Source organism: Vulpes vulpes, chromosome 5, assembly GCF_048418805.1.
Source record: "Vulpes vulpes isolate BD-2025 chromosome 5, VulVul3, whole genome shotgun sequence".
Classification (NCBI taxonomy): Eukaryota; Metazoa; Chordata; class Mammalia; order Carnivora; family Canidae; genus Vulpes; species Vulpes vulpes.
This window is the reverse complement of record NC_132784.1, coordinates 128,095,615-128,108,742: the sequence shown is the minus strand read 5'-3', so window position 1 is coordinate 128,108,742 and position 13,128 is coordinate 128,095,615. Positions and strand designations below refer to the sequence as shown.

General features: G+C 43.1%; 1 protein-coding gene across 1 annotated transcript in view; it reads left to right on the top strand.

The window, feature by feature from the left end:
• The first annotated feature begins 5,306 nt into the window (after window positions 1–5,306).
• Window positions 5,307–13,128, top strand: part of LAMB4 (laminin subunit beta 4) — a 93,559-nt gene continuing 85,737 nt past the window's right edge. The window contains exons 1-2 of the mRNA XM_025984059.2: window positions 5,307–5,373; window positions 10,309–10,466. Coding sequence (XP_025839844.2) covers window positions 5,340–5,373; window positions 10,309–10,466 — 192 coding nt within the window. The 5' untranslated portion in view covers window positions 5,307–5,339. The remainder of the gene's footprint in view (window positions 5,374–10,308; window positions 10,467–13,128) is intronic.

Genomic DNA, 13,128 nt, shown 5'->3' with positions numbered 1-13,128 from the left:
GCATGATTTCATTTCCCTAAAGTATCCAGAACAGGCAAATCCACAGAGAGAGAAAATAGATGGATAGTTCCCAGGAGCTTCAGGAAGAGACAGATGGGGGGTAAGGGTGCCTGCCCACAAGTATGGGATCTCCTGCTGGGCTGAGGAAAATGTTCAAAAGTTAGCTAGGGTGATGGCTACACGACTCTGTGAAAAACTAAAAGCTACTTTAAGGATGAATTTTATGATATGTGAATGATCTGAGCAAAGATGTCACCAAAAAATAAAGAGGAGGTTTTACTTTATGCCTTAAAAGAGGTCATAAGAGCCGTGGAGATTAGAATACCTCCAGTCAGAGAGATGAGAACTTTCTTTTTTTCTTTTTTTTTTTTTAAGATTTTATTTGGTTATTCATGAGAGACACAGAGAGAGGCAGAGAGAGAAGATCTCAGGACCCCAGGATCACACCCTGAGCTGAAGGCAGATGCTCAACTGCTGAGCCACCCCAGTGCCCTGAGATGAGACCTTTCATAGGAGAGACCTCATATATTAAAGAAAGTAAGAAAACTAAAAAAAAAAAAAAAAAAGAAGAAGAAAGAAAGAAAACTAACCCTCTTTTTTTTCCTGTTTCCTCCCTGGAAGCTCATTAACAATGTAAAAAGCTTCTATTCTACTGGGAAAATCATTTTGGATATTGAGAACCAGAAAAAGAAGGCCTTGACCAAGCAAGCTCTAAGAAGAGCGTGCACATTCAGCCAGGGACCATCAGCTGAGGCAGAGCTCAGTGACGGGTGCCCTCACCCTCCCTCTCTGTCCCTCCAGTACCACTGCCTGGACCTGCAGTGCCTTACATGGGGGGCCACCCAGACAGCTAGGAATGCACGTGCCACAGGGTAGGTTCTTGTGGGGTGTTACTGCCGTCCCTAAGAGCAACAGCAGCTCTGATCTTCAGAGTGTGGACCTGGGGAGTTACTGAGGGCAGTGGTTCTCCAACTTGGGCTCACATCAGACACATCTGGAGAGCTTTGTAAATGCACAGAGTGCTGGGCCCCAGCCCTAGACTTTCTGAATCAATGGGTTCTGTGCTGGGCCAGTTCCCAGGTGACACTGATGCTGCCGATCCAGTAGGGTAGCCAACATTTGGATTTGCCCAGACGAAAGGGCATTCCAAGGACCTGGGAGCCTCTGGTGCTGAAACCAGAAAACTCCCAGGCAAACTAGGATGATCTGGTCTGTGTTAAGTCCACGGGCCACATTTTGAGAACTATTGTTTAAGGAGATGAGATCAAATTCATATTTGGAAGTGTGCCAGGAATCAAGGACAACCCTCTAGGTTCTGGCCTAAGCGAGTCGGGCCATGGTAATGCCAGTGGCTCCCAAACTTTGTTGTATATTGGAATCACCTACAATCTTAAAAAAAAAAAACTACAGCTGGCACCTCCCCCTGCCGCCCCCCCACCCCCCGATATTCTGATTTGATTGGTATAAAATGTTCCCTGGCTTCAGGATGTGTAAAGCTCACCAGGTGATTCTAATGAGCAGCAAAGTATGGGAACCATTGATTTTTTTAAAAAAATATTTTATTTATTCATGAGAGACACACAGAACACAGGCAGAGGGAGAAGTAGGCTCCTCGCAGGGAGCCCGATGCGGGACTCGATCCCGAGACCAGGATCACACCCTGAGCTGAAGGCAGACACTCAACGGCTGAGCCACCCAGGTGTCCTGGGAACCACTGATGGACTAGAATGGAATCTCGGAGGAGAGTAGGTGTGTTGGCAAGTTAATGAGTTTTAGGTGTTCATCGGCCATGGGCAGTTCTCCCCCCACCCCCACCCCGCTATATATTAGAATCTTCTGGGGAGCATCCTAAACACACGTGAACGTGTGTCACTGTGCACTTCAAAATGGTCAAGATGGCAAATTTTATGTTATGTGTGTTATGTCATAAAATAAATAAGTATTTTAAAAAAGAAGTCACGAGAAAAATAATCTGCCCAGGGGTTTCTGAGGTGCAGCCAGGGCCATGGAGGTGCTCAGCCAGCAGGGGGATTAGCGATGAGCTTGGCGATGTGTCATTCGTGTCCTCACTGGAAAACTGGTGATAGTTGTTGAGCAATTATCATAAGAGAATGGAATCTATTCCAGCCTCGCTTAGGGTCCCCTCTGGTGCTCCTCCTCTCTTCTTTGGGGCAGGTCAGGCTGGCACCTGGCTGATGCATGCAGGGTTGGGGGTTCCCCTCCTCATACTATATTGGCTGTCACTTGAAGATACTTCTCAGACTGAGAAGATTCCCAGCAGTTTTTTTTTTTTTAAGGATTTTATTTATTTATTCATGAGATACAGGCAGAGGAAGAAGCAGGCTCCATGCAGGGAGCCTGACGTGGGGCTCGATCCCCACTGGGCCAAAGGCAGGCGCTCAACCTTTGAGCCACCCAGGCGCTCCACCTAGCAGTTTTTTTTTTTTTTAAGATTTATTTAAGACCCTGGGATCATAACCTGAGCCAAAGGTAGACGCTCAACCGCTGAGCCACCCAGGTGCCCCTCAGCTATACTTTTGATGAAACTCCCCCATCCTGATCTTGTCCTGGATGCAGAACTCGCGCCTGCATGCTTCGTTTTGTCAAAAGCAGGACGATGAATAACGTGGTTATACTTTTTAATAAGAATGGGCAATATGAGCAAAGTCTGAAAATATTATGCTCTATAACCAGAGAAGCTGAATTTGGCGAGATCACGGTATACACGCATGGCCTGCAATTCAGGCCTTGAAAGTAGTCGTCTCTGGGCTGCTGAAGGCCAGCAGGACTATGCAGCCAATATCACCAGCACCCCTGTTCCTCTCCAGGGGGACATCCATCCATTCACAGGGCAGATTCCAAGCTGGAAGACGGCTTCCCGTCACCCACCAGGGGCTAACGTCTCCCTCCTTTGGGAAGGTGGGAGGGCTGCAGATGGCACAATTCTAAGGACCCGGGGTTAGACAGAAAGAAGGAGGACTGCTGTGCTGACCACAGGAGCAAACAGTCATGTGAACCCAATGCCTTTTGCAGAGCGCTTGGGGGGACAAGGCTTCCTTAGTATCACACGGTTCATTACATTGCTGGGATGAAAACTGCTTGGAGGAGCACCTGGGCGGCTCAGCGGTTGAGCATCTGCCTTTGGCTCAGGTGGTGATCCCGGGGTCCTGGGATCGAGCCCCGCATGGGGCTCCCCGCAGGGAGCCTGCTTCTCCCTCTGCCTGTGTCTCTGTCTCTCTCTCTGTGTGTCTCTCATGAATAAATAACATTTTTAAAAAGACAAAAACCAGAAATGTAGCTGGATGAGTGACCCAAGCCACATGCCCCGACTGAGGAAAAGGCAACAAGAAAGCACCACCTAGAAAAAGTGCTCAGGTGACCCATACAGATGCCCTCAAATGAAGCCCAGGCTGGGGGAAGAATGTAGATCACAGAAGGAAATTCACCTAAAATCAGGCATTTAAACAAAAGACTTCCTAAGGACGCTGGTGTTTGAGTTTAGGTGGGTGGCATCCAAGGGGGAGCAAACCGCATGAGAAGAGGGTCTGGGGCAGCCCGGGTGGCTCAGTGGTTTAGCGCCGCCTTCGGCCCAAGGCCCGATCCTGGAGACCCGGGATCGAGTCCCACATCGGGCTCCTTGCACGGAGCCTGCTTCTCCCTCTGCCTGTGTCTCTGCCTCTCTCTCTGTGTCTCTCATGCATAAATAAAATCTTTAAAAGGAAAAAAAAAAAAAGAAAAAAGAAAACCTCTCAGCATAAAAAAAAAGAGAGAGAGAGAGAGAAGAGAAGAGGGTCTGGGGCAGAAGCAGGTGCCAGCGCAGAGCCAGGCACGTTGGCTTAGACCGACTCAACGTGGGGCCGGGGGAAAGCAGAGAGTTGGCTAGGAAAGGCCTCGAAGGTTGAAAGGCAGAAATAATTGTCACCTGTAAATACATGGAAAAGCATTTTTACGCTCACTGCTATCCAAATAGAAACATTAAAATAATAACAACGAGGTATAATTTGTTGCTCTTTAAATTGATAAAGCTTTAAAAATTCGTAATAACACTCCGTGTTGGGAAGGGCACAAGTGAGCAGGTGAGTGAGTGAGCGTGTGCACTGGGGCGAGATGTCCGCATGCAGGTTGACAGTAACATTTTGTTTTTAAAGATTTTATTTATTTATTCATGAAAGACACACAGAGAGAGGCAGAGACACAGGCAGAGGGAGCAGCAGGCTCCCTGCGGCCCGATGTGGGACTCGATCCCAGGTCTCCAGGATCATGACCTGAGCCAAAGGCAGATACTCAACCACTGAGCCACCCTGGCATCCCAGGTTGACAGTAACACTGACAGCTTCACACACACACACACACACACACACACGTTTACATACACGTAGACACCCAAACACACACATGCTCTTTGATCTGTTATTTCTACTCCATTTAGTATATCCTGGGGGGAAATTAAAGCAATATGAAGAAAGATTTAGCAAAAATGTCTATAACAGGAACATATGAGACACACAGTCCATATCAGCCAGTAGGGGATTCATTAAATAAATTCTGGCTCCTGCCTTCAGAGCAATACTATCTGGTAATTCAAAAACCTGATGCAGGAGAGTATTTTACCTTCTCTCCTCCCACCCCCTGCAGGCATGTGTACGCTCCCACCTGTATCAGGCTTCCCCACACAGTGAGGGGCGGGGGGCTCTATCTAGAGGGACTCAGCAGAACCTACGAATGGAGACACAGGTGATCCTAATGTCCCTCCCTCACTGGGTTGAAAATGACCGACATAGAATTATATTTGCTGGTACAAAGGGATGCCTGAGAGGTATTGCTTGAAACATACAGTATCATCGTTTTTGGAAAACACTTATGTGCAAGGGAAGCAGGATGGGAGAGCGTGTGGCAAGATACCAACCCCCTTCCTCTGGGAGGTAGCCCTACCGCTAACAATTCCTTCACTCCGCCTGTCTGAACTTCTCTATGTTTTCAATAATGGGTGCATATTGATTGCTGTAACTGAACTTTTTTCCTAGATTAATAAGAGGACAAAAAAAAGGTTAAAACAAAAATAAGCAAAGGAAAGTATATTTGGTTTGTATTAGTGCCTACAAACGATTGCATTCTCTAATTTCGAAAAAATAGAAAACAAATACTGGTGAAAAATTTTATACGCTCTTATTTTTTGAGAAATTGGGCACTGTAGATATTTTGTGTCCCTAAAGAATAATCAGATTTTCGAATCATTGAAAATTGGTGGCAATTATTGATTCTATCAGTGACTGAAACTTAACCTCCCTTTTTTTTTTTTAACCTAGCAAAATTGAATTTAATCATTTCCTGACGAAAGAATGCAATTTCAACTGGCCCTCTTTTGGCACCTTGGTGAGTATTCGTTGTCAAAATCCATTTTCTGCTTTTATTGAAAATAAAATTTTAGATATTGAATATCTAAAATATTTAGTGAATATGTTTTTTTAAACATATCCATCTCTTTTTTCCCCCATTCTACTGTGTATTTTCATGGTTCTTCTGTTGCATGATTGTGTCAAGCAACTAGAAACTTCTACCCCAACATATTTACTATCCACACATAGCTATTTCAATCATCTTTAATGGAATATTACTATCAGCAGTAAGTAAAGTAAGATACCAAAGGAAAAAATACTTTCAGATTCTTAATTTACAAATAGAATGCATTTTCATTTTTAAAGAGAGGCGTGTTGTGAATGTAGCACTGGTCCCAGTAATGAAGTCTTGTGAAGAATTTACAGGCAAAATTCCCTGTTGTGAGTAAGCAGCAGCAGCTCTTGCTAAACAGCCAAATCCTCCACGCCTCTGCCATCTTTAATAGGCTGAGAATAATTTACATTAGTCATAGAGAGGATGTTCCCAGCAATTACCCTCTTTGATCCTAACTTTTCTATAATAGCCCTGCTTCTGGTTACTCAGTAGTAACTACACTGCTTAGGATCTTCTCTTCAAAGATTCATGCTGAATTTCTTCATGGTAGCAAACTTGAAGAAGCTCATTTTAAAATTTTGCGATTCCCAGACCCTGAGGCAATCTCCCAGTTAGATTTGCTGGGGGTGTGGAGGGAAGCGGAACAGCTCAAAATAGCAAATGCTCATTTGTCCTCTGTTGAAAATTGTCTGCCTTGGAGAGGTGAGCTGCAGGCCGGTGGGAGCAGAGATCCTTACGCTGCCTCCTCCCGGACAATGTAACTTAGATCTGGCCTCAGATGGTCAGAGAAGTGCTGTTTCAATCTACATCTGCCTCGGACGCTCTCTTTGGGACTGAACTCGTGTTCAATATCAGAAGCAACCATTGAGGATCACTGAACCTCCATAGAGGATAACTTCCCCACACCTTGCAAAGATTCAAAACCACAACACAGTTGCTCAGAGACCCCTCCTCAATCAGGAGACCTTTGTCTCAGGATGAAAGATCTTCAAAACCAAATTAGCTGGAGTGGAAAAAGACCTCGGGGCACCCGGCTGGCTCAGTGGGTGGAGCACACAGCTAGCTCTTGATCTTGGGGTTTTGAGTTTGAGCCCCATGTTGGGTGTAGAGATTACTTTAAAAAAAATCTCAGGAATGCCTGGGTGGCTGAATGGTTGAGCATCTACCTTTGGCTCAGGTCATGATCCTGGGATCCTGGGATCGAGTCTCACATCAGGCTCCCTGTAGGAGCCTGCTTCTCCCTCTGCCTGTGTCTCTGTCTCTGTCTCTCTCTGTGTGTGTCTTTCATGAATAAATAAATTAAATATTTTAAAAAAAAAATCCAAGAAAAGAAAACAAAAAGACCTCACTGCAGTAGATCCTGGGTTTCTAAATGTAAGCTTACCCTGATCTAACCAAAGTCTCTAGGATTTCCTATGGTCAAACTACCAACCAGGTTAATCCCACATCATTGGCTTCGGCATTTTCTGGTTTGTAGTTCAACCACAGGCATTTATCTAAAAACTGGTGCCTAAGCACTTTGTCTTACATCCTAACTAAGAAATATTGGGGAATTGCATTGGCCCCAGGTTTTAGGAACTGGATATAAAGTATAAACCTTGTCGAACATGCATTCTTTTTAAGTTTTCTTGCCCATAATAAATAATGTGTGTGTGTGTATTTTCAGCCTCTGGAACTCTGAAGTGAACTCTAAAGTATATGAAAATGCCTCGTGTTTTAAAAAATGAGAATATACAAAATGAGAGATTACCTAATAAAGGTTATTTCTACAAAACGATTCTTCACTTTACAGAACATTTGCTGTGCATTTTCTTTAAATGACCAGATCTAAGTTTATGTTTAATCAGATCCTATCTTCAAGTTACATGTTGTTTTTGAGGAATGCATTGACTCTCTCAAGACATAAGCATCTGGATTCTCTGAATCCATTCCAACCTGTTGCTAATGTGATCATCTGACAGTTGAAAACTTCCACCCAGGAAGAGTATTGCTAAGGTTATCTGTGTTCAGGCATGAAGCTTTAACTGCTTATGTTGCTAGCCACTTTTTGCCAAGTATTTGAGGCCGGAAATTCATATTTGCATTTGGAATATTACATGCATAATAGTTCAGTCTCCCTAAGTCCTAAGATACTTTTATTTCTGAAAAGTACACATCTGATCAAACAAGTTAGGCCAAGTCAGGTTATAAAAACATGTTAAATCTCTAAGGCAGCAATTCCAATAAAAAAATTTCAGGATGGAACTTGTCTAGAATAAATCCCTGGAAGGGAAGTCTTAGCTAATCCACGAATAGCATTAGCAGAGATTTTTATACCTGACCTTGTCTTTAAAAGTCTCTGTTACGGGAGTCCAAATTTCTGATTGGTTATATATCTTAGAGGTCGAGTCTAGCAAATAAAAGGAGATCCAGGTTTGGATTGCTAGGTGAATAAAAGGAAAAATCCATGTTAACCAACCTAGGACCATTTATTATATAATAAAATGAAAATATGAGATGGTGCTAACTTTCTTCATGTATCTATCTTTAAGAAGGAGAAAGCATTTTGTGCCTTTGTTTTGGAGTAATAGTAATCTTTTCAATGAGAATGAAGACGGAAAATTCCTTGTCAAACCTGATATTTGGTATCTGGAAGGAGACATTATGTACCATATTCTTTAGCTATAAAACTATGATCTAGGTATTAATTCCTGAAAATAACCACAAAATGACCAGATGAATAGAATAGGTCATGTGGGGAATGCAGACATAAGAGAAAAAAAAAAACTACTTTTCAATAGCTTCTGTTTTGGGGAGGACAAGTTGAAGGAAATAAATCCATTAAATGCAAAACAAGACCATAAAAAAAATTCTTATAGTTTCACAGTTGAGAAAACTGGAGAGAAACCAACCCTATTTCACAGTATAGGAATAATTTTCCATTTTATGCCCATCCCTCTCACTCCCTGTCTGCTGGAATCAGGGCTTGGCATAAATCTTTATGTTTCAAGGGAAAAGTATCTAAGAGCAGCTGGAGCAGGCCATAGATGTGCATATTATCTTAGGGTGTTGGGTTTACTTGATTCACCATCCAGAGGCTGATGGGATGATTTTGAAGGGACAGAGGATTCCTTGGGTTTTTTTCACTTCTTATTTTGAGATTATTGCAGGTTCTCGTGAGATTATTGCAGCTATAAGAAAGAATACAGAGAGATCCCAGGTACCTTTCACTCAGTTTCCCCCAATGGTAATGTCTCACATGAAGATAGTGCAGTATCACAACCAGGGAATGGACATTGTTATAGCCCTTGACCTTCAGATTGTACCAGTTGTACATGTGCTCATGTGGGTGTATTTAATTCTATGCAATTGTATTCATCACCATAGATACGAAGCAGCTCCATGACCCTCAAGGAGCCCTACTACTACCCTTTGATATCCACACCTTCCACGCTACCTCCCTAATCCCTGACAACCACAAATCTGTTCTCCATCTCTATAATTTTGTTATTGAAGAAATGGAGCCATGCGGTGTATATAACCTTTTAATTGGCTTTTTTCACTCCATGTAATTAGCAAAGTTTTAATTTTGGTGGGGTCCAATTTACTCATTTTTCCTTTGGTGGATCATGTTCTTGTTGTCCTAAAAATTCTTCATCTAGTCCTAAGCCTCAAAGACATTTTCCCATGTGTTATGGGAGTTGTATAGCTTTACAGTTTTATATATTACTCTGTCCATGACCCATTTTGTGTTCATATTTGTAGAAGGTGTAAGGTTTTGGTTATAGTTCTTTTTTAAATATTTTTGCCTATGGCTCTCCAATTCTTCCAGCACTATATGTTGAAAAGAATACCCTTCCTCCAGTGAACTGCCTTTGTGCCTCAAAAATCAGTTTGGGCATATTTGTGTGGGTCTGGGACTCCAGCTCTCACTATATCCCAAAGCAGCACGATTTGTTCCATGGTGAGTCTGAACCCAACAATTTAGGTTATAAAGGCGACCAATTGAATTTACATGTTTTAGGAGAAAGTTAGTTCCCAAGGATTTCTTAAATTCTCCAGATGATTTTGTACCAGTTGGAACAATAGGAATAAAAGGTGGATTAAGATTTTTCCTTCCCTGTGTCTGTGTATTAGTTTCTATTGTTTGCCCTAAAATGATACACAGAGAATTTCTAGTACATATGGGCTGTCTTGGGTGAAGTTTCCTAGATGCAGAGCTTGAGACAGGGATTCATATGTCAGTGATTTATTGAGAGAGGGCTCTGAGAAATAAGAGAATGAGGAGAGGGGAGACAGGATGTGGTCCCAGCTGGAGTGGGGCTTCCACCTCCTCCTGTGAAAGGTTCTGAGCACAAATTGCACCAGAGTTGCTCCCAGCCCGAGGCATTGGTGCCAGCCTTTTGACCTGTGTATCCATTCGTCACCAGCTACAGGCTGGCCCAGATAGGGACATGAAGGCAGATGGTAGAACCTGGCAGGCTAAGAGATTTCCATTAGGTGGAGGACACCAACAGCATCCACAACTAGGGTCTTAATGACCAAGAGAACTGGCTTTAAAAATAAATGGACTGGGATGCCTGGGTGGTTCAGAGGTTGAGGTCTCTCTTTGGCTTAGGGCATGATCCCAGGACCCTAGGATCAAGTCCCAAGTCAGGCTCCCTGAGATGAGCCTGCTTCTCCTTCTGTCTGTGTCTCTGCGTGTGTGTGTGTGTGTGTGTGTGTGTGTGTGTGCGTCTCATGAATAAATAAATAAAATCTTTTCAAAATTAAAAAATGAATGGATTACTAACCTTGCAACTTAACCAGTTGCTTCTTTAAGCCTTCTGCTGCTACACTTAGACTGCCTTCTATGCAGCTGTGTCTGTTGTGTTCAAGGGTTGCTCAGTTACGTGAAGGCCCAGGATGACTGCAAAAGGGGCACCTGTCATCCTACCACTGGCGATCTCCTGGTGGGTCGTGGTGCACAGCTCACAGCTTCTTCTACCTGCGGGCTGGACAGAGCCCAGAAATACTGCATCCTCGGCTACCTTGAGGTGGGTTAGGTCTTGGGTTATTTGTTGGGACATTATTGAGTCAATTACTTAGATTTTTCCGAGTACATCGGGGGCCAGCCAGGCAACACAAAAGGAGGACACATCACTCTCCTGAACATCAGAGGCACAGGTGATATAATTCCAAGTCCAGGAACCTTGATGGATCAGAAAATAGGGAAGATCTGCTTCATCTATTTCTTTTTACTTTTAGAATTAGACAGAAAAGGCTCCTCGGTTCAGTCTTTGAAGGGAATTTCTACACAACGTACTGTTCTACTTAATTGTATTAGTGATTCCCAGAATGTAGATTTAATTGACCCACCAGTGAGAACTGAAGATCCCTCAGGGTCTCAAGGCCATTACGTCAAATGTGAGTTCTCCTTGTCCTCTCTGGGGTAGAGAGGGGGCAGAGGTTGTAGAACGTTGGATCCCAATGTTACTTGGAAATTGTCTTGCTATTAAGGCCATAAGATCTCAACATGAACATATTTCGGTGCCTTTTTTTCCCCTTAAAGATCAATTTTATGTAAGGACAAGCTACTTAATAGTTTCTTCCTTCTTGGTACTCTGGGAGCAGAATAAGCATCCAAGGTCATGTAAGTATCATACCTGCCCAGAAGCCCAGGGCAATCACGTCAACCCCTTCTGAAAGAGGATGTGCAGGAAGGAAGTTGGACATAAGCCCAATATTACTGGCCCAGGCTTTTCCATGTATTGTTCATTGAAAGAACTCCTAGAGGTCTCTGGGAAATGCTTTGTATTCTAATTGGTTTCTAGTAAAAGAGGATGATTATAAATAAGTAGACAATACCTGAGCACTTAGCACTGTTCTAAGTTTGGGAAGTACTTGTGTCAGAAAGCAAATTCTCTACATGTGCAAGGAAATGACACTGTAGAAGTTTTGTTGAATTCTAGGCCAGGTGGGATGGATGGCCCCTCAAGTGAGTTTACTAATTCTAGGCTCTCTGGAAAAAGAAATAGTTCTTGTAACTAATAGTAGAAACTCTCCAATGTTGGCATTACCCATTTTATTCTTCAGCCACTGGCATTTGCTTGCTGTTGCCATAGCCGACTCATGACATAGCCTGACAATAATTAGGAGTTGATACTCCTATCTTTCAAAGTCACACCTCCAAAGATAGAAGTAAATCAAACTTCAAGGTTTGTTTTGTCTTGAGAATCCCACAGATTTTAAAATCTTAGAGCTGGAAAAAAATTCTCAAAAGATCTGGGCTACCAGTTCTAATCTACTTAAACATTTGTGCGCCGTGGAGGATAATTTTCTCCCCCATCTATCATCTAACAAATTGCTACCAAGCCAATTGAACATTCTTCTCGGAAGCTTCAAGTCAACATCAACCCACAGTGTTACCCAAGTTAGGACTCCCATATCCAACAACTAAGCATCCTTTGTAGCCAGGTCCATCAAAGACTATGCTTCTTAAAATGTTTACAGACTAAACCCCAAAGTTATATATTTTCCCCAACAATTTCCATAGTATTAGTGGAAATCTTTTGAAGTCTTGACATCTTTTGATGGAATCATAGGGCTTCTGCTGCTCTTTTAGGACAGGTCTGGGGCAAGCCTCTCCATATGCAGAATAGATCTCACTTTCATTGCTCCTTAATTTCCAAGTGTTTTTCTTTTCAAGTATAAGGCTTACGGTGGCCAGTGATTCTAAGACGATTATATGGGCCTCTTGAAAGGCTGGTTTACTTTGACAGATGTTAGCTGAAATAGCCATTAAAATCACCACACATTCGTTCAACAAATTTTATTGAGTATCTACTAAGTGCCAGACACTGTTCTAGGCAAGGAGGATACAACCTTATATAAAACAAAGTTCTCACCCTCATTAGGCTAAAACTCTAATGATAGAGACAGACAATAATATAACAACAGTATATTATAGTCTCAAGTGGTGATAAAGGCTTAGAAAAATATTACAAAGCAGAGTAAAGGATAGAGAGTGGCAGAGGCATGAGGGTGGGGAGGTGATAGTATTTTAGGTAGAGACCTCTCTGAGATGATAGCAGTTAAACAGAGACCTGAAGAAGGGAAAGAAAGGAGAGGGGACCAGAGAAGAGCTTGTGTCCACAGAGTTCCTGGTGAACTCAAGGAAGAACAAGAAGTGAGTGTAGCTCCAGTCGAGTGAATCAAGGGAAGACTCCATAGAGGGAAAGGCAAAGAGGTGGCCCTGGTCAGATTGTGTAGCCCTTGTAAGCCATGGTCAAGGCATAAAGTCAGAGTTTGCTGAATACCTACCAGCGCATATGCTGTTGCAGGCAACTTCCGATGTAGGGTTATCATAAACAGCCCCTGCCTGCTTCCTGGAAGCTTTGCAAAAAGGCTCCTCCAGAGTCCTGCAAGTATGAGCTAGGACCAGCTGTGCAGGCCATTGGCAGTCCTTTGGAGGTCCTGGGGAATTTCCTTAGGAGTGTTAAGTAAGTATAGCTACAAGTAGGCACATTAAATTAGGCAAACCCAAAGGCCAGTCTTGGCAGTTGCAACCTTTGCAGGTCCGTTCCAAGTAAGGTAGCTCCAATTCACTAATAAGACCTTCTAGTCTGCAAGAAAAGCAGGGCAGGCCTCTGTGTTACGAGTTGGATGAGAATCTTCTATGAAAACCACATATGTTGACGTAGGGGTTTTGATCCTGGA